Genomic DNA, 21959 nt, shown 5'->3' with positions numbered 1-21959 from the left:
CACGCGAATGTGTATGTAAAAGAACCCTTCGTAGGTGGAATTGAATTATTGACATAAAATTGAAACATATGTTAGTCCCAAAATGACCAAATTTGTGTCGAGTGGACGTTAAACCTCATTTCTCTCTTTCTCTGATTATTTATAGTTTAAGAAAAGGATATAAACTGGAATGACTTAGATTATTTATATTTTCAGGAATGGTATTGGTCGAAGTGGAACGTTTATATTAATATATACCGGAATGCAGGAGATTATCCATGGCAACGGTATGATAGAGATACCAGTATTAACCAAACGATTGTTGAGTAAACGTAAAAACTGTATTCAAAATACAGAACAACTCCGTTTTGCTTATGAAGCTCTGTTATATTTTGCCGAAGATTTTCTTAAAAGACGTAAGTACTTATAAAATATTTATAAAAAATTTGAAATGGCAAGAAAAAGTGTCTAGTCGTTTGGTTGTGGTGTGATGTGGTGCTGTGTGGTGTGGTGGTGTATTGTGTGGTGTGATGCTGTATGGTGTGATGAGATGTGGTGCTGTATGGTGTGATGTGGTAGTGTATGGTGTGATGTGGTAGTGTATGGTGTGCTGTGGTGTGGTGCGGTGTGCTGTGCTATATGGTGTGTGCCCATTGGAGTAGAAGTATAGCACATTTCATATGTTAAACGGGATCATAACTAAGACAAAACTAAATTTGGGAGGCATGTTGCTTTGTAGTGTTTATGTAGATTTGTTCATGTGGGCAGGACAGCTGTCTAGTTATTCGGATGGGATGAAAAATCGAGGTCCTGTGTACACATGGGCATGCACATAAAAGATCTCTTGGCAGTTGGAATTTGATATAAGAGTAGGCTGTTGCACCGCTGTCTGTATGGCGTATGCCCGTCTTCATTAGCCCAGTCGGGGCAGAACAGTAGGACATTAAACCCAATTTCATTTCTGTCCAGGCAAAATTTCCCTCATAGACATTAAACCCTATTTCATTTCATTTCAAAACATCACGTTTTATCCATAATTTGAAAACAAATTAAATTTCATTTTTAATAAACACTTGTATCCTAAAAGAGAACCTTTAGGCCAAACTGTTATCATTATCAGTTGACATAATCACATGACATAATCTGATATGTCATCAATCTCCAATTATTTTATATGGGTGTTAGCAACACAATAAAAATATAATTCCTTTTTTATTTCAGGTAATATATTGGTGTATAACCCCCATTATAAAAAACAGAAACCAAAACCTCCGACAGCACACACGTCGGCAGATGACATCGTTCTTGGTTCTGTTAATTTACAAACAATACAGCAAAACGTCGGCCGGTTGGGTGAAAAACACGATAGTACCGGACAGATACTCTTACAGGGGCAGACAACTACTGTGACCGACACAAGTACAAAAGGAGATAATCTGTCAAGTTTACCCGATTTAATTCAACAGCAGTCGAAAACTGATAATGGCGTCTCACCTAGTCAGCCAATCATAGATAGTGTTGCGCAAGATGTTTGTCCAACAAGTCCACTAAATCGTAGTCGTTCTGGATCAAATTCGTCTGTGCTTAGTTCTGGTTCGTTGAGTTCCGCAACTTCGAAATCATCTCCGCAACATAAAGCAGAAGTGAAATCGTCTCCGCTGGCAGATTTACAGAATCCAAATACATTCACGCTAGATTCCAACGACAAGGGAAAAAAGCGAATCACGAAGGCCAGTTTTATGGCATCCAAGAAGACTTCCATTAAAGATAATTTAGATACGTCTGACCCTCTGAGTAACTTGGATCCGTTATGGAGCATCGCGAAGGATAAAAAGTAATATAAAGTGAAATTGTTATGTTTAAGAGATGTTGTATATGATTTTGACGTCTGGTGTGAAAGATATGTAATATAGAATGTAGATAAGTAGGCAAAATAAAAACCCAGTGAACTTGTTGCCTGAAAAATATCCAATCTTGTTAAAACACAGATCCTATTTCATTTCGTTTCGTTTTTTATAGTTCAAAATTTCGTTTTACTTGTCTTTACTACACTAGGATCTGGAAGAGTTGTTATATATATAACATTCGTTCTAGTTGATGTGAGGAATTAGCCAATTGAAACAGTCTGCTACGGCGAGTTCTTGGCATGCTCTTCATGGAACTGAGGTTAAACCACTAGCAATGTCAACGCTGATTGATTAATTAATGGCTTGACGTCATAGGGTAAAAAAACAAAATCACCCATATTACCCCTGAAGCGACCTCCCAGTACAACTGGTCAGCTCTTCATATAGTGTAGGGCATCGAAAGTATAAAAAAAAATAAACGAAATATAGATCTGTATTTTAATCAGATTGGAAAAATATCACAAATTTTACTCCAGTTTCTTGATCAGTCATGGTTTTCTATATTTGGGTGGTGGCCGAATAGTTTAGCGTGTGAGCTTTAGAACATAAGGGGGTTGGATGGCCGAATGGTTAGCACGTGCACACTGTATCCTAAGGTCTGTCATTGAGTCAGCTGGCGTGGTTTCGATTCCCTGGTTGTACGTGGCAAGGAGTAGGGTCACCTGTCCAACCTCGTGGGTTTTCTCCGGATCCTCCGGTTTCCTCCTACTGCTAAGACCCCTACGCGCAAGCGAATTATTGAAATTAAACCATATGTTGGTCCCGAAATGACCTAGTTTGTGTCAAGTGGATGTTAAACCCCATTTCTCTCTCTCTTTAGATCATAAGATCTGTCATTTAGCAAGTGGCCAGGTTTTGATTTGCCGCTTGTTCATGACAAGGATAAGGGTCACCTGTCCAACCTCACTATGTGCAAGCGAATTATTGAAATCAAATTGAACCATATGTTAGTCCTGTAATAATCTAATATGTGTTGAGTGGATGTTAAACCCCATCTGTCTCTCTCTTTTCTATATAAATGTCTGGTGAGACGATACAGACCTTCAATAGTTCACAAGTATACTAGATTAACGGCAGTTTGAGTGAAAAAACTTGAAATTGTAAATTATGATGTAGTGATTTTTCAGGCAACAAAAATATTATTGATGTATAATCCTTAAGCACTTGGTAATTATAAATATTGACTATAGATTATATAAGATAAGATAAAGAGGTGACAGTTCTCGCTATAATAGTTACAAACTAGATAATGAAAAGGGAATATGCTGAAAATTTCATTCAAATAACTGTATTCTGAGATAAGTTAGGGCTGTTTGGAGAATAGTGGAATCTCGATTGTCATTGCTACCGATGTTACAATAGTAAACAAAGTCTTGATTATCCATTTTTTCATTAAATCATTAACTGACAATCGTTTTCTAATCTGTTGAAAATCAAGAGCATCCGATGACATCGAGAGTTGATTATGGTCTGGATAAGTTAATTAAATGTCTAATTAATAATTTAGATAACATTTGAGGCCTAAAGAAAGACCTGCAATTGTCAGATTCAGCTCGTGCATAATGTATGTTTAAGAGAAATGTTTTATATTCCATACCGGTATTACCATGGACAGTCCTAAACGGCCTAAAGCTACTGTTACCAAGACGACATGAGTTATGTGAATAACTCTCCGTATACTACATCTACATGTAGTTCTTGCATATACTACTCAAGCCCCGGTACTCAAGCCCTGGGCTCACAAGGCATTCTCAGACTTCAGATAGTCTAAAATATAGCCCTTTATAAAACCTTTGTTGTTTTAATGTATCAAATACATCAATAAGAAGCAATGTGCAAATTTTTGTGTTTCTGGATCAAAGATATTTCTCATAAACAGTGATTGAAAGTAAACAGTACATGTAAATCTTAAGTCTGAGAATGCTTTGTGAACTCAGGAAGCCAGGACGTTTTGGGTAGTTCCACTCAGTCCAAGTGCTAAAGGAATGAAGTAGTGAATTAAGTAGAAATACTGTTTAGTTTATTTATGTGTGATGGTGATATGTTTGAATGTTGTACAAGGTTGTATGGTTTCTATATTTATCAATACGCTCAACATGTTAATAACATTTTATTTTAACAACCCAATCGATTATTGATGTATAATAATTAATTTTTGAACAGTGGTCAGGAAATTAAATACTTGTAAATTGGACACCCATTTGATATTGAACGAATGTAAATGAAATTAGTGCTAGATACACAAGATTAAATGATACCCGGATTACAGTGTTAGCTAATATGGATAAAAGTTATTACGATATGGGTTGAATAAGATAATGGTGGATGTGTGGAGATTTGGATAAATCCTGCTACTGTATTTTTTTGTTTTTTTTGTGACATTAGCCCCTAGTATACTTTAGTAGTTCTACTTATAATTATCATCATTTATAAAATTATAATTGAAATAAAATAATTATTTGTGGCTGTTTTTATGAATGTGATATATATATATATATGATATTGTATATAAACTAATGATATTTTGTTTATGATATACATGATTTATATACAGGCCTGGAAATACGACAGGGCCCACAGTGGATCAGTGAGTAAGACATTTAATGTCCACTCAACACAAACCAGGTCATTTTGGGACTAACATATGGTTCAATTTTATTTCCATAATTTGCTTGCGTGTAGGGGTCTGTAGCAGTGGGAGGAAACCGGAGGCCCCAGAGAAAACCCAATTTAATTGTCACGTAGAAGCGTGGAATCGAAACCATGCCACTTGACTCAATGACAGCCCTTATGATGTAAAGCGAATTGAAACCGTTATTTCCAGGCCTGTGTATATGTGTATTTATTTATATAAGTATATATATATATATATATATATATACTACCGTGCAATTAAATTGAACTTTGTGTAAATATTCTGATATGTATAAACCTTTGTTTAATCAAAATTAACGAGTTAGGCCAGACCAATTTTGAAATTTTTGCTCTTCGAGTAAACCTCCGATAAATTTCCGATATCTTTAGGACAAAATGTAATTTACTTGGCTACCCTAGCTTAGAATTCCGAAATTGTTAGCTTTGAAATTTTAAGCAATGAGTGGCTGTTTGTTTATAATGATACCGAAGAACAAAAGATTCAATTGGTTTGCCCTTACTGGAATGTTATAGCCTCCATCACTCCAGCCAAAATTGGTTTGCCCTTACTGGAATGTTATAGCCTCCATCACTCCAGCCCAAATTGGTTTGCCTGTACAGGAATGTTATAGCCTCCATCACTCCATCTTCAATAGAAGGCTTAATCTCGCCTTAACTACGTACATCTTATCAAGCCCTTCACGTAATACCCCGCATATTTTGGCACTATTTTTGATTGGGTATAAGCCCAGCTTGTGATCCTATCAGATTCCTTCGTTAAAAATATTGTTACGATTATCAAGTCTCGCGCTTATAGCTAAAATGTCTACATGTGACAATCGAGTTGCAAAGTTCAAGGTTCGATCAATGTCAAGGTTGCTGGAAATCATACCTGATCAACAAAGAGTTTCTATGGAGGCCGCCATATTTGTTTACAGTGTGTTATGTGCGACGACCCCTGATTGGACAATGCTAATTGATCACGTGTAAACACAACGAGCGCAAAATTTCGGGAATTGTCCAGTTCTGAAGCAACGGTTAGATGTTGGAACATGCCATCACTCCAGCCCAAATTGGTTTGTCCTTGCAGGAATCTTATAGTCTCCATCGCTCAAGCCCAAATTTGTTTGTCCTTGCAGGAATCTTATTGTCTCCATCGCTCCCGCCCAAGTTTGTTTGCCCATACAGGAATCTTATAGCCTCTATTGCTCCAACCTAAATTGGGTTGCCCTGACAGGAATCATTGCCTCCATCGCTGCAGCCCAAACTGGTTTGCCCTTACAGGAATCATGGCCTCCATCACTCCAGCCCAAACTGGTTTGCCCTTACAGGAATCATAGCCTCCATCACTCCAATCTACACTGGATTTCCCCTAAAAGTATCTTACAGTCTTCGTTGCCCCAATCCAGACTGTCTCCACTTGTCTTCAACAAATATAGGTCTGGACGATCTTGTGTCCATTCAGTCTAATTAAAATTATAACATTACTCCGTTTTCTTGACAGGGTTCTTTCAGTAATACCCAGATTGTGATTGGTCAAATCCGGATCAATCTACAAATCAAAACCTTTGATACAGAAATTTCTCTGAACTCTTGTGAAGTGCTTGATTGTCTACCGAATATAGCTTAAGTAACTTCACTAAAAACAGGCACGTGTCCCTTTGGGGGTGATACAAGGGGTCAGGACCCCCCCCCCCCCAACTTCCCATTTGGAGACTATACAAGAGGGACCCAGGAGAGAGCCAATACATTTAAAAGATTAAATTTGCTTCAGAAATGGCCTCAGATGCAAGGAAATTGACTTCAAACTTTCAAAATTTTTGAGAGTGGGGGAACAGGGACACACCCCTGAGATATTGAATACTACTGGATTGATTTCAACTGCATGAGGAAACCAACAGTATTATGTCCGGTAAAATGTACATATTTTTTAAATTGTGCACTGAAAAAAAAAAATGGCAGTTCAATTTTTCTTATCATCGCAATGGTTTTTGTAAAATTAAAGAATTTATTGACTTCATCCTTTTTAAAAGTTCATTGATACCTGTACATTTCATCTGTATTTCTTTGTTTTCTGTTAAAAATATTTTTCAATATATAATATACAATTTAGAATGGTTTAAAGATACATTATGTATGATTTAGATAAAGAGCTGGCTGTTCTTGCTATAATAATTCAAAAATAGATAATGAAAAATGAATATATTGAAAATTTCATTCAAATTACTTTATACTGAGCGAAGTTAATGCTGTTGGAAGATGTAGCGTAGTTTGTTTATTATCATAGCAACAGTACTGGACAAGCGAGACATAGTCTCGACTATCCATTTTATCGTTAATTTTTAAATCTCTGCCATCGGAAACAACCTAGAGAGTTGATAATAGGCTTGTCATGTTAATAAATGTCTAAATAATAATTAAAGACCTGCAGTAGGCAGATTTAGCTCTTACATAATTCATCTTTGAACTGGAAATGTAGCTAAAATAATTCTGAGACTGAGCAATCTCCTTAATTCATAGATTGGGCAATCTCCTTAATTCATAGATTGAGCAATCTCCTTAATTCATAGATTGGGCAATCTCCTTAATTCATAGATTGAACAGTCTCCTTAATTGGGAATTCACCATAATGCATTCTCCTTAATTAGTAGATAGAACAGTCTCGATTATTCATAGATGCAGAATTCACCATAATGCGTTCTCCTTAAATAGTAGATTGGACAATCTCCTTAATTAGTAGAGCGAACAATCTCCTTGGGTATTTAATGTTGCTATATCTATGTAGAGTTTGTATACCAATAGATGATGATGTCTTTGATTTGGCTTGGAGTCTGTGATATATGTATTAAACTTATATTATGTTTATTATTTCTATGAATAAATTCCATCACTATATATAAACACACTTTCAGTTCTGTATTTCGTTTATTAGTCTATCGGGACAATGGTTTTATGGCATGGATTTGGGTTCAACCCAGGGATGCTGTTTGGACTGTATATGCCAGGGGGTGGTTCGGGGTCGAGATGGTGTCATGGTTGTGTTTTGAGCAGAGGTGGTCCGGGGTGGAGATGATGTCAAGGTTGGCTTGAGGTCTGGAAATTACCCAAGAATTTTATAACATCGAAAGGTCTGGGTGGGAAAACATTTCTGCTCATTTAGCTGGTAGATAGTAGTCCAAAACAGTGGCCATGCTTCATGTTTGAATGTAGGAGGAACAAAATATGCTCTGCGCCCCACTCTACCCGCGCCCAACATCTCCTAGTCATGTATAGGCTTGGGATCAAAACCACCGACTCAAGACTCCATGACAGACCTTATGATCTAAAGTATGACCCAAGTGGCATCAAAATCATGCTGGTTGACTCAATTACAGACCTTTTGATCTAAAGCAGAAGAGAAAACCACCCAACCCTCTCAGTGGCATCAGGGGGGTTGGATGGCCGTATGATTACCGTGTGTGCATTGTATCATTAGGTCTGTCATTGAGTCAACTGGCGTGGTTTCAATTCCCCAGTTGTAGAATCGCCTGTTCAACCTTGTCACTGAACCTGGATGTTAAACCCCATCTCTCTCTCTCTTCTCTCTGAGGTCAACCTACACTGGGTACCAACCCAATACCTTCTCATTCAGTCACATCAGAAGGTTAGCTCCTTGACAAATGGCCACCAAATCAATACAATAACGAAATAAAAATGGGGTTTAACGTCCTACTGTTCTGCTCCTATTAGGCTAATGAAGACGGGCATACGTCATACAGTGTGCTATGAGGGAAATTTTGCCCGGACAGCGGCACTACGGCCTACTCTTACATCGAATTCCAACTGTACACGGGACCTTGGTTTTTCGTCCCATCCGAACGACTAGACAGATGTCTTTGTCATGTCCTCTGACCTGCATCAATGACAAGGGAGAACCACGCCCGGAAAATCTGGATGAACCCTCTCGCCCAATGTAGGGATCGAACACCAAAACAATAACAAGAAATGTTCTAAATGTAATTGATTTAATCAGTTTATTTTCAAATATTAGAGGATTTCGTTTAAAACAGAAAAAAAACCTCTGGCAGTTTTAGTATGTTTTATTTTTATAAAAATATTCTTCTTAACTAATTTTTAAAGACAAAATAGAATCTACTGTGTAAAATATAAAATATATTTTGGTATCAAATTACAGATTATAGTCAATGCTGTAAATAATTAATACTACTCTACCAGGAGCTTCCATTTCAAAATTTTCACTGTCAGACATTTTTGATAATGATAAAACTTTGAAAATAAATTAATATTTATGTTGTTTTTTTTTATGGTATGTGTATCCTGAATTTTCGTGTCTATACCACTTTACACAAAAAAATCTAAATATTGGACTGTGAAATAAAATATAAGTAGGGCCTATAATAATTCTTTATTAATGAAATAGTCCCTTTTGGCTAATTAAATAGTTTTTATTATGAAAATTTCTTCTTTGGTTAAAGACAAATAAACACCTGAAATTGCTGTAGAAAAATCATCTCACTAATACAATCCCCAAGGCAATTATTTTTAACGATTTTGAATTAATCTTCTGTCTGATTTGTAGTCAGTTAATTTGTTAATAAACTAGCAGAACCTTGTTATTGCTTGAGCAATTTTCGCAGCCCCTATTGCGTTAATGATAATGTGAAATCTGGCATTTAATTGAATTCTGGACAGAACTCTATTTTACAGGCAAAAAACAGGTAATAGGAATATCAGCCCAATAATAGTTCCAGTCCATTAAGTATCATTTACAAAGTTATGATAATTTAAGTTTTATCGATCTATTCTGCTCGTTAATAACAAGACGCATGGATTAAGATGTGAGAAATTTGATATTGTAACGAAAATACAAATGGCGAATCAAGCCTTTAAGTTTCATAAATATTACAGCACCAATATATAGAGGATATTTGTCATTTTAGAGTGAATAACATATTTTATTACATCGAGAAGCAAGAAAACTTATATTTTCACGAATGCTACGCATGAGTGAAAATATAAATGTTTTCTTGCTTAGAGATGAAATAAAATATGTTATTCACGACAAAACGAAAAATGTTCTATTTATTTTATGATTTTACAATCATTTTAGGTAAAAACAACATGGACTACTTTGTCCGCTTCTAGCCAGTGGATTAACACTTTTATTTCACTGATAAAACGCGGTATTCCAGTACTGATCATAAAATAAAATGAAATATTACAGCACAAATATAACTAAATACAGCCGTAACGTTTTGATTAAAATTTAACTGTAAAAATAGACTGATTCTTAAAGGAAACTTGTGTGACATTGTATATTTGATTCTTGATTGAGCTAAGATATATTTAAAAATTATTATTATAATTCATGTCTTTCCTGATATAATTTTAACGTTGAATAAAACATTATACAGTAGAGGAATAAATAAACGTCAAGATTTATTCATTTGGGATCTTTTTCCCTAAAACGAATGCAGCTCAAATTTATGCTACAATACTTAAACTGGCCTAACTTTCTTTGATGCAAACCAAGGGTGGGTTGGATGGCCAAATGGTTAACGTGTGCGAGTTGCATCATAGATCTGTCATTGAGTCAAATGGCGTGACAACAGTAGGGCTGTCTATCCAACCTCGCGGGTTTCCTCCCGGTCCTTCGGTTTCCTCCCACTGCTAAAAACCCCTACCTGCAAGCAAATTATTGAAATAAATTTGAGCCACGTTAGTTTGTGTCAAGTGGACGTTAAAACCTTTTTCTCTCTCTCTCTGTGACAAACCCAGATAATTATTGTAAAAACATTGGCTTCTGGAGCTTTATTCTTCAAATCTAGCACTAAAATATCTTTCAGAATGAAGGGTTTTCATTGGAGAATTTTAAGGCTCAGCTGCAACCGTAAAATATTTTAGTCTGTTTCGTAAATAAAGCTTCAGACTATTATTCACAATGTCTACCCTAAAAACCCGACTGACAAACCTTACTAAAAATCTAACTGACATGACAAACCCTACTTATATAAAATAGAGTAACGTTAACCAAATAAAATACAGAGCGCTACAGGTTATAATTAACATAACAACCTTAATAACAAAACATAAAATATATTCTGATAAAGAAATATTTTGTACCTAGGCTAAAAGAAATTCTATAAGCCAAAAAGACAACAACTAGTTAAAATATTTTTGCTGTTAATTTCAGGGGTTATTTTTTAGCTCCCATTTGTCGGCGTTCCCAGTCAGAAGGCAGATGTTTAAAGTCATGATATAACTTAATAAATTACAAATTTCTACGTAACATTCTTTATAAATGTACAATTTCTAGTTTTGGAGCCTATTAACACCAAGTTTGAGTATACTGAGTAATTTTAATATCACCATGGAAACAGACTAACTATAGATTTATAACTGAGGGACTGTAAATATATCAGCTACAAGAAGCAATCATTCTATGGATATCAACTTTTTCTTTTTAGCATAATCAATGTTTTTTTTGATCTCGATATTATTTAGTAAAGCGATGGAGAGTAGAAATGAATTGTCCGTGTTATTTATCTTAGCGTTTTTGTTGGTGTGTAGTGCAAGCTTAATGTTTCATCATTTTTCTTATTTATTTATTTGGAACATTGTATTAACTAAAGCGTAATGGAGCAGCTCCGCAGAGGTGAATTCTCGGTGTTACATAAATGTGGACATTTAAACCTCATTTCTACATTTAAAATGTAATTTTAACAATACATATATGCTTGATGTTTCATTGTTCTTCATATTATTTATTTGGAACATCGTATTTAAGTAAACCGTCCTAGAGCAGCACCGCAGGAGGTGGATTTTCACTTGTTAAATAAATTAGTTATTATCATTAACTTCCTACATGTAAATCAATGGATGATTAATGCCCAGGATTTCCAGGAAATTTGTTAACTAATTTTTACTCTGAGTCTTAAAAACAATGTTATGTCTAAAATTTCAAAACTTAAAATTTTTTAATTTCATGATATTGAGAAGATAAACCAAGTATTGCTTGTTCTTAATTTAGCCCCCCCCCCCTAAGAAATAGGGATCAATTTAACGAATACATAATAATACTAAAGGTTTTTCAGACTGTGGAGAAAGTTGACATTCATAGAATTATGTTCTTGTTATTTGAATAAACGCTGTTTAGAATTGCTTTGGAGAGCAGTTGTCATGGTAACTAAGCACGTATAAGAACAGGCAGTGGTGTTCTTGTCTTAAAACCTAAACTAACATCGACTACGAGTCGTCCCATATCAACACTTCCAGGAGGTTCCTCTAAACCACACGGAACATGCTGCCAACTTTCTCCGTGTATATGGCTAACTTCACTAACAAAACAAACATCATGGTGATCGGCCGGAAGTCTGGATGCGAAATTAGGACACTGTCTGTAACACTTCTCGGTGTGGGACAGGATTTGTCGGTTGTGACGCGAGGACTGGAGACTAGCATGGCAGGCAAGAAGACATTTTGGACACATTTGCATTTCCAAACGGTTTGAATTTTCCGTTTTTACAGGTTTTGAATTCGAAAGTTCGGTTGAGCCACAGAAACAACAATGTTCATTGCCTGATAAGGTGTCATTTAGTGTGTGACCTTGAACTTGATTGCGTATTGGTTGTCTCCTTTGAAATTGACTGCGTAGTTGTTGAGTAGAACTGAAATTCTCGGACACAGCAGAAACAAACTGAACCATATATTCTTTCATTGTGACCAGAGCGAAAAGTTTTTGAATGAGATTTGCCAGAAGATTGACTTGTGGAGTTCTGGTCTCCTTTTCAATTCCCGGTTCTGTAATTTGCGTAACTTTGGTTTCCCTGACGACGGCACTCAGTTCTGCAGCATCGTTTATTTCCATGGCATCAGCGGCAGTATCATTGATTGGCAGATATGGGCTGGAGTCGAAAGATGTCGGCAGAAGTGGACCAGCAGGAATTGGCTGTTGAGCTAACATGGCCGTTCCAACCAAGGTCAAGGCTGTAGAAACTTGTAATGCTAGGATAGTTGAGCCTATTAGGGTCATGACCCCTGCCATATAAGCTGTTGAACTGACCAGTATCACCTGAAACAAACAACATTCAATAATTAATCGAGAAACTATATGTATATAGTTTTCCTAAACAAGTGGGGTTTAACGTCCTACTGTTCTGCTCCTAAATTGGGCTAATGAAGAAATATTGCCCGGGCAGCGACCCTATGGCCTACTCTTTTTTCAAATTCTAACTACTAAGGGATCTTTTATGTGCACATCAATGTGTACACGGGGCCTCAGTTTTCTGTCTCATCTGTATCAGTATTAGATCAGTGATCTTTCTGTTTCTTTCGGCACGATTTACATGGAGTATCAGCAATGATTCTAGGTAAGCCACAATAATATGATGTGGAGTTTTGTATCATTCAACAAGTCCACTCGACACAAACTAGGTCATTTCGGGACTAACATGGTTCAATTTTATTTCAATAATTCGCTTGCGCGTAGGTGTCTTTAGCAGTGGGAGGAAACCGGAGGGCCCGGCAAAAACCCATGATGTTAGACAGGTGACCCCACTCCTTGTCACGTACAACCGGGGAATCGAAACCCTGCCAGTTGATTCAATGACAGACCCTACAGCGCGCACGTGCTAACCATTCGGCCATCCAACCATCCAGAAGAGAGATAAACCTACCTGTAGCCATTGTGAACCAACATTAGACCAAAGTTGATCAATCTGGGCAGTCCGAGAGAGTATATATAAATCGGTATATGAAAACCAGCCCCGATCTATCGCTTGTTTTAAGGCAATTCTGAAAAAAACATAAATATATAGATGACAACAAGACAGAGGGAAATCAAAAATGAAATGAAATGAAATGGGGTTTAAAGTCCTACTGTTCTGCTCCTAACCTGGGCTAATAAAGACTGACATATGCCATACAGTGTGCTATGAGGGAAATTTTACCCGGGCAGCCACGCTATGGCCTACTCTTATATCAAATTCCAACTGCCAAGGGATCTTTTACGGGCACGCCAATGTGTACACGGGACCTCGGTTTTTCATCCCATCTGAACGACTAGACAGCTGTTCTTGGCAGGCCCTCCATCCTGCATCACTGACAAGGGGAAACCACGCCGGAAAATCTGAATGAACTTTCTCGGCCAATGCAGGGATCGATCATCCGACCTCCAGGATAGCGTCTTACCTACTTAGCCACGGTGATCCCCGAGGAAAATCAAAAAAAAAAAAGATATCTTAACAGTTCAATGCAATATTTACAATATTTTTAAAATACATACTATAGGTTAAAGCAAATAAACCGTTTTATTTGGGGTAAAATATAGACTCATCTGATTTCAATTAATGATCATACAAAATTTCTACACTTAATACTTTGTTTTGAAATCGTAAGTGGAAGTCAGTTTTATTTTTACTGTGATACAAACTAGGTAATTTTGGGACTAACATACAGTTCAATTTTATTTCAATAATTCGTCTGAGCGTAGGAGTGTTTAGTAGTGGGAGGAAACCGGAGGACCAGGAGAAAACACAAGAGGTTGGACAGGTGATTCTAATCCTTGTCATTTACAACCGGTAAATCGAAACCACGCCACTTAACTTAATGACGCACATTAAACGATTCAGCAACCCACCCCCCCAGTGAAATACAAAATCATTGGCTCAAATATTACCTTTGTTCAATCTGATTGGCCAGATTGAAGAATTCTGATCTCTTTACAAAAAGTTGCCAGTCCTACAAAATAAATTACATAAAAATATTACTTTATGATGCTAATTATATAAAGTTGGATTTTTAATTTAATGAAGGTGGAGGGTTAGATTGTAAAGAAATGGAGTGTAACGTCCAGTCAACACAAAACTGAGACAGATTCTTTTTCGTTTCGTTTTTTTATAGTTCAAAATTTCAATTTACTTGTCTTTACAACACTAGGATCTGGAAGAGTTGTTATATAACCTGTGTTCTGGATAATGTGAGGAATTAGCCAATGAAACGGTCTGTTATGGGGAGTTTTTGGCATGAGTTGCAGGGAACTGTGAGTAACCCACTAGAAATATCATTTTTTTTTAACTTTCGATGGCCTCTACTACATGAAGATCTGACAAGTTGTAGTGGGAGGTCATGTCAGGGGTCATACAATCGGCTTTTGAGCCTATGATGTCAGACACTTAAGTTTCTAGTAGGATATCCACAGTTCTGTACATCGCACGCCAAGAACTCGCTGCAACAGATTGTTTCATTGGCTAATCCATCACATCATCCAGAACGTGGGTTATATAACAACTCTTCCGGATCCTAGTGTAGGAATCAGATTGGGTTAAACCATATATCATGTTTATTGTATGAAACTTACAATAGCCTGTAGAAAATCTCGTTCTAATTGATTGAGTTCGCTTATATCCATGTCTGCTGCGTCTGCCCATTCATCATTAAACACTTCTTCGTCCACGCCTTCATCATAAATAAACTTAGACGCCATCATCTTTAAATACAAAACAAACAAAATATTAATATTAAAATTAATTTATAACAAAATGATAATTCATTCCATACTAAAAATGAATGAAATGTGTTTTAAAGTTTAAAGGGCTGATGAAGACCGACATATGCCATGCAGTGTGCTATGAGGGGAAAATTTACCCGAACAGCGCCTATATCATATTCCAACTGTCAAGGGATCTTTTACATGCACGCCTATGTATACTTGGGATCTTGATTTTCGTCCAATCGGAACGAATAGACAGCTGTCCTTGTCATGAGCTCCGTCCTGCACCAATGACAAGAGAATTTTTAACATCTTGAGATGAAGGTTAAAATTACTAACTCTCTTATCATTAATTCTACAAAGTTCTCCCTTTTGCCCGGACAGCGGCGCTACTGTTTACTCTTATATCAAATCCCAACTGCCAAGGAAAATTTTACATGCATGCTAATGTGTACACGGGACCACCATTATTCGTCCCATCCGAATGACTAGACAGCTGTTGTTGTCAGGCCCTCTGTCCTGCACCAGTGACAAGGGGAAATCATGCCAGAAATCATTACTAGAGAATTTTTAAAATCTTGAGACGAGGGCTAAAATTACTAACTCCCTTATCATTAGACAGATCGTCGTCCCTCAAAACAATTCAACAAATACAATCCAATAAAATCATTAATTTTATTTTTGATTTATATCAAAGAAGCTTAGCCATAATATAGATTTTTGTTGGCTAGCTACATGTACATGTAAATATGCTGTTAAATAACAAACATTGGGTCATGAATGCAACGGTTTGATTTATAGAGGGTTCATATATTTACAAATATATTTAGAGGAAACAGAATTTTTATTCTGGAGCTTTATTCACAAAAATTTAAACTAAATCATTCAAAAGGCTGAAAAATTCAAAACTTTTTGTTTAAGTTTTTGAGAGAGAGAGAGAGAGAGAGAGAGAGAGAGAGAGAGAGAGAGAGAGAGAGAGAGATGTTTTTCATCCACAAACTAGATCATTTCGGGACTAACATATGGTTCAATTTTATATCAATAATTCGCTTGAGCATAGGGTTAATTAGCAGTGGGAGGAAACCGGAGGATCGGATAAACCCACAAGGTTGGACAGGCGACCCATTGTCTGTGATATCACCTCGGTGGAAGCGGAGGTAAAATACAACTAACACACACACACAGGCGACCCTACTCCTTGTCACGTTCAAGTGGGGAATCAAAACCACGACACTTAACTCAATGACAGACCTTATGATCTACTAACAGGCATACTTTAAAACACTAGACCACCCAAAACCCCCGAAGTTTTAGAGAATTGGACAACTGTTTATCAATTTCATATAATACTATAGATATAATCATCACATAAACATCAACTCACCATGGAGATGAGAAAGAGGTCGGAGGAAGACATGTGATCAAGGTATTCCGGACTACGATGACGTAGACGTTTCGCATAAATCATACTCATCATTACTGAACACGGGGAAGCACAAGCTCGACTGAAATTACAAAATAATAATTTATATATAACTTAACACAGGGAAGCACAGACACAAGTGAAATCTAAAAATAATTATTTATATACATTGTAATATAAATGAATATAGGGAAGCACAGACACCAGTGAAATTAAAAAAACCAATTATTTATATAATAAACAATGTTTGAATTTGATATCAAAATTTTACAACATTTTTTATACAAGAAGAAGTGTAAAATAACATCCTCTTTCGACATTATTTCATATATTTGAAACCTTAATCAGTGTTTTTAACCACAGAATACTACTTTTAATTTTTTTTTTTCTATTCAAAAGCATTAAAAAAAAAAGTGGTTGGTTGTACAGTCGAATTCTGTCCCTGATCTAGCAGTGATCGGAATCATCAGAACAGAACAGAAATGAAATGGGATTTAACGTCCTATTGTTTGCTTCGACTGGGCTAATCAAGACAGCTCATCTGAACAATTAGAAATATATAACCTATGTTCTGGTTGATGTGAGGGTCTGTTACGGCAAGTTTTTAGTGTGGGGTGCATGGAACTGTGGGTAACCCACTAGAAACATCAACACTGATTGGTTAATCGAATGTCTAACGTTATACAGGACCTTCCACTACAATCGGTCAGATCTTAATGTAGTGTAGGCCATCGAAATTATAAAATATCGAAATATAGATCTGTATTTTAATTAGATTGCATGTTTGTTTTATTTGGCTTCTATAATGGTTTGGGTCTCCTACTCTTACAATTAAAATAATCATTAAGTATTAAATAAAAAAAACAAATAAAAAATACATACCTAGCTACAGAAGATGCAAATATACTGTCAACTTTTCCTAGTTTACGTGGTGTCACATCTTGAAAATAATCCACAGCAATATCTGAAATATTGGAGGACATAAAATAGAGTTATCTCCCTTAGACTGTATTCAACACTATCTACATGCTTGTGCAACATTATATCAGAGATGTGTCATAATAAGATTACTAGCCTGATAAGTACATACACATCTTGATATCCTATTATCTAATATAATAACATTATTTCATAATTTGCACAAATTCCAGCTAATACCTGTTTAAATGATATCCAGGCCTTATTGAATCCCAGAGAGAGAGAAAATGGGGTTAACCATTCGGCCATCCAACCCCCAACATTTGAATAGAGTTCTCCCTAATTAAAGGTATACCTGTTAGAGGTAAGGAAGGTCCATCATCATAATTATCATCATCATCTTCATCTGTTAATTCTCCATAATATAACGACTTAGTGAATCTTTCTTTCATCTTATACGCTGAATTCTACAAATATATAAATTTACATCATCATACAATATGGTGCCAAATGAACTACATGTGCGTATGATATATATTTTATAATATTAATTTATAAAGATGCATTTTGTAAGAGCTAAAATCTGCCTTTATTTTGGCTTCAGATGTTATATAATCTAGTATTAGACATTTATTAACATAACCAGCTCCTAATCAACTCTCTAGACCATTGGATGGCTGAGATTTAAATGGATTTGAACACCTGCAAGATTTAAACAATTAACAATAAAATGGGTAACTGAAATCTCAGTTGTCAAGATAATAAACGATTACTGAAGTCTCAGTTGTCATAATAATAAACTATTTTCAAACAGTCATAATTTTGCCCAGAATAAAGTAATTTGAACGAAATTTTCAATATATTCATTTTTCATTATCTATTTTTGAACTATTCTAGCAAGAACAGACAGTTCTGTATCTAAATCTTACATAATGTATCTTTAAAGAAATAAAGCCTGGTATATACTGATACATATCAATTTCACTGCACAATACAATAAAATACATTAAAAGTTTAATTGCCAATCAAGATTAAAATAACAACCAATCATCATGATCAACTAAAATGCTCATTGCCAACCCAAATAAATGCATGCAATTTTTTAAAGGAAAGGGTGAGTACTAATTAATCAACTGATGGTGGTTAATCTCTAATTAAGTACTTGACACTCTACTAAAAATAGTAATAATGTATTTACTCATTACCATGTAACCTAAATGAATTTTCAACGCTCTACTAATGTATTACTGATTACCATGTAGCCTAATACACTGAATCTTCAACACTCTAGTCTACTAATGTATTACTGATTACCATGTGTAACACATCTATGAGCTGAAGCTTGATCACAATGTTTTACTCACACATAGATTTTATTGTAAGTTTCATTTTGATGATCAATTTATTTATATATTTATGTAATATATTCAAAATATTTTTTAAAATCTATTCCTGAAGACTATTTGGTGACATTGGCAATTGCTATATTATTAAAAGATTTTCCTGAAGACTATGTTAAATTATTTTATGTAAATAGCATTGGATTGATAACAAATTTTGTTTGATCAAATTTTTTGTCCGTTTTGTTTTGGTTTAGGGTCACAATGTGATGTCCATAACCCCACATCTGACAGTTTTATTTTGATCACGAGAAATATAACTCATGTACAGTTCTTGGTTCTTGTTGTTACTGTTACAATGTTAGGTCTTTTTGTACTGTTGCCCATTAATGCCATATGGCATAATAATATAATAATATGGCATGTTGAAAGTTTTTTTGTTTTTTTTTATATACACAATAATATAATCGTGTCCCATCCGAAGAACAATTTCGTTTAGCTTTAGTTTTAGCCTCAGTTTTTAATTAACAAATTGTTCAATGCAATTCGGAAAAGGCTAAGGCTAACATTAAAATCAATGATGTCAACGAGGAAAGTTTGTTCCAATAGGCATTACTCATAAAATCCACAGTTATGTCAGTGCTATTTTGATCACGTGAGTGGTTCGCTCAGCAGGAACCCCCCCAGACATCCTAAGAACCACTAAGCCTAACAGACATTACCTCACAGAGCGCTTCCATTTTCTTTTTGTCCGGATCTGGGTGCATTTCCCAAAGCAGCAACATTTTCTCTTCGAGTAGGTCGGAAAAATCGAAGAAACTGGGGCAAACAAACCGAAAACAATCGAAGATTTCACAAGCAACCGAAAGAATGTTGAACTTAGACCGCCATATTTATTAACGGGAAATATCGCGAGACTTAGGTGTGGTGTGCAGAAAATGGCTACCGACGTTCAGCTAAATCTTGTGAAAAAGTAGACGATGTTATAAATGAGTACACGAATAATATCGAACATTGTGATACAACCATCATGGCAGACCTAGAAATAGACCCTTCACATCTTCCAGAAGATGTCCGTGAAAAGTTGGCCGAGTTGGATTTGGAGTTATCCGAAGGTTGTATTTCATTTGTTCATTTTGAAACAATCCCCAAATCCATAATAACACTGTCAAGAGTCAGTCACTGAGTGAGTAATCTCACAAAACATGTCGAAGGCTTATCACGTTATTTTAATCCTTTAGGCCGACTATCAGCAAAAACTTCTCCCATATAAAACTGTATGTGTACAGACCACTGGTCAAGCTTTGTCTAAAACATGAACAGTGTCTACTAGACAAATATCCAAATGATAATGAGGTCAAATTTCCCAAATACTTTAATAGATTTAGATCCAGGCATTCTAATGAATTAACCTCCAGATCTACATAATGTAATGAAGCATTGGATCAGATTATGGAAATTTATTTGTATCTTAAATATAATTTTTTTGCTTGACGTCCAAGTTTGTCTGCCGGCAACAAATAATCATTCATGATTGTAGACGCACATGTAATGCAGGCGTAATGCCAATGGTACTAGAGGAGTCTCTGACCGAAATCCCACGTCAGTTTGGTATACCAATGTCAATGTAGCTCCACTGTAGACTTACAAAGCTTAATTCATTGTGCTTGATATCGATAAGAGGATACTACTAGTCAAAACGTCGTGCTGTCAGAATAAAACGGTGTTTTGTTCATGTTTTTCCCAATCACTAAATAATAAATGTCTCCGAGAGATTACTTCATGTTGTACTAAGTATAAAAACGGGCAATAAGTTACGATGTATCCAAGTTTCTAGTCTACTTGTTGTACGAGTGGTCAGTCATGTCAGTGTTGTGTGTCAATTTAAAACTGCTGATTAATTATTAGGCTAGTCATAATTATTTGCACATTTTTTTTTTTTTTGTAGTGGTTTTGTTTATTTTTATCAAAATGATTTTTTATTTGACGTTATACATTGTGGATGTTTAAGTTACATTTGTGGATTGGATATTTTTAAGTTTGATTACATGAAAAATTAAACAGATCTGCCAAATTGGGGTTGACTTCAAGCCTGGAAATAAGGCACCTGTCACAGACAATGTCAGGCACAGATTCAGGCTTTGCCAGGCACTAAACTTCTGGTGTCTGTCATTTTGTCCAGCACTAATTTGTCTTTTTTATTAATATTATTAATACATGTCTGACACTAAGTTGAAAATGTCAGGTACTATTTCATTTTGTCCGGTACATCTAAAAAACATCATTTCCAGGCCTGGTTCAGGTTGACTTTTATAAAATTCACTATGAATGATTCATAAGTTTACACATTATAATGAAGACGGGCATACGCCATACAGTGTGCTGTGAGGGAAATTTTGCCCAGACAGCAGTGCTAAGGCCTACTCTTGTATAAACTTCCAACTGCCAAGGATCTTTTACATGCAGGCCAATGTTTTCTGACCATCTTAACGATTAAATACATGTAGCTGTTCTTGTCAGGCCCCTTGTCCTGCATCACTGACTTGGTTTAACATGCTATTTTTCTGACTAACTGGACTAATGGCGACGGGCATATGCCATGGAGTTTGTGACGAGGATAATTTGCTGGCAATGGCAATTCCACGTACACGTCATTGAATTCCAACTGTCAACTCTCCTTTAACGTGTGCACACACAAACTTGTGTTGTTTTCTTTTCCCATCCGAATGACTACATGTAGATACTGTTCCATAACAAATAATAAACTTGGTTTGTTTAAAAACATTTTTTACAAGTTATTTTTTATTGTAATTTATTCCAACTTTATGCCATTAAATCGATTACTGTGTAAAACTAAAATTGATAGGTTTTATTTTTAATAAGAGTTGTAGGTTTTATTTTTAATCACTCCACACTGATTAGATGTCGAGTTAACACTGATTGTAGATGGTTATGATTACTGTGAAATGATATTATTAATAAAAAGAGATAAGGTATTAATTTATGATGTGATAAGTTATTAATGTATGATATGGTGGTATAGGCCTTCCTGTGTAAACAATTAACTTGATGAATCAGAAAGAGAGGAACAACATTCCCAGATAATATTTAAACATACATTATGTAAGAGCTAAATCTGTCCATTACAGGTCTTTATTTTGGCTTCAAATGTTATTTAAATTATTATTTACATTTTTATTCATACAACAGGGGATCACGTGGCTAAGTGGGTAAGACGCTGGCTCACTAGCCTGGAGGTCGGGTGTTCG

The 21959-nt window shown here is 35.7% G+C and overlaps 3 protein-coding genes across 3 annotated transcripts in view; 2 read left to right on the top strand and 1 right to left on the bottom strand.

The window, feature by feature from the left end:
* The window catches only part of LOC126807824 (tyrosine-protein phosphatase non-receptor type 23), a 36630-nt gene extending 29209 nt beyond the window's left edge, over positions 1-7421 (top strand). The window contains exons 25-26 of the mRNA XM_050532664.2: positions 196-395; positions 1201-7421. Of these exons, the coding sequence (XP_050388621.2) occupies positions 196-395; positions 1201-1817 (817 nt within the window). The 3' untranslated portion in view covers positions 1818-7421. The remainder of the gene's footprint in view (positions 1-195; positions 396-1200) is intronic.
* Positions 7422-8507: 1086 nt separating this feature from the next.
* Positions 8508-19608, bottom strand: LOC126807827 (uncharacterized). The gene is made up of 8 exons (XM_050532670.2): positions 19413-19608; positions 17706-17817; positions 17315-17396; positions 16394-16514; positions 14878-15006; positions 14197-14258; positions 13196-13313; positions 8508-12591 (listed from the first exon to the last, which is right to left on the bottom strand). Exons 1-8 carry the CDS (start codon positions 19473-19475, stop codon positions 11707-11709), a joined length of 1572 nt encoding a protein of 523 aa, XP_050388627.2. The 5' UTR covers positions 19476-19608; the 3' UTR covers positions 8508-11706.
* Positions 19593-21959, top strand: part of LOC126832449 (disco-interacting protein 2 homolog C) — a 63080-nt gene continuing 60713 nt past the window's right edge. The window contains exon 1 of the mRNA XM_056103372.1: positions 19593-19805. Coding sequence (XP_055959347.1) covers positions 19721-19805 — 85 coding nt within the window. The 5' untranslated portion in view covers positions 19593-19720. The remainder of the gene's footprint in view (positions 19806-21959) is intronic.

The sequence above is a fragment of the Patella vulgata genome, chromosome 9 (genome assembly GCF_932274485.2).
Source record: "Patella vulgata chromosome 9, xgPatVulg1.2, whole genome shotgun sequence".
Classification (NCBI taxonomy): domain Eukaryota; kingdom Metazoa; phylum Mollusca; class Gastropoda; family Patellidae; genus Patella; species Patella vulgata.
The sequence above is the reverse complement of the archived record's forward strand: the minus strand, read 5'-3'. Positions and strand labels throughout refer to the sequence as shown.

Excerpts from the sequence above, each read along its gene's own strand:
- LOC126807827 (XM_050532670.2), bottom strand. The coding sequence starts at position 19,475 with ATGTTGCTGCTTTGGGAAATGCACCCAGATCCGGACAAAAAGAAAATG. Across the intron at positions 15,007-16,393 it reads ACCTCTTTCTCATCTCCATG|ATGATGGCGTCTAAGTTTAT; the intron begins GTGAGTTGATGT and ends TTGTATTTAAAG. Across the intron at positions 12,592-13,195 it reads TTGGTTCACAATGGCTACAG|GTGATACTGGTCAGTTCAAC; the intron begins GTAGGTTTATCT and ends TGTTTGTTTCAG.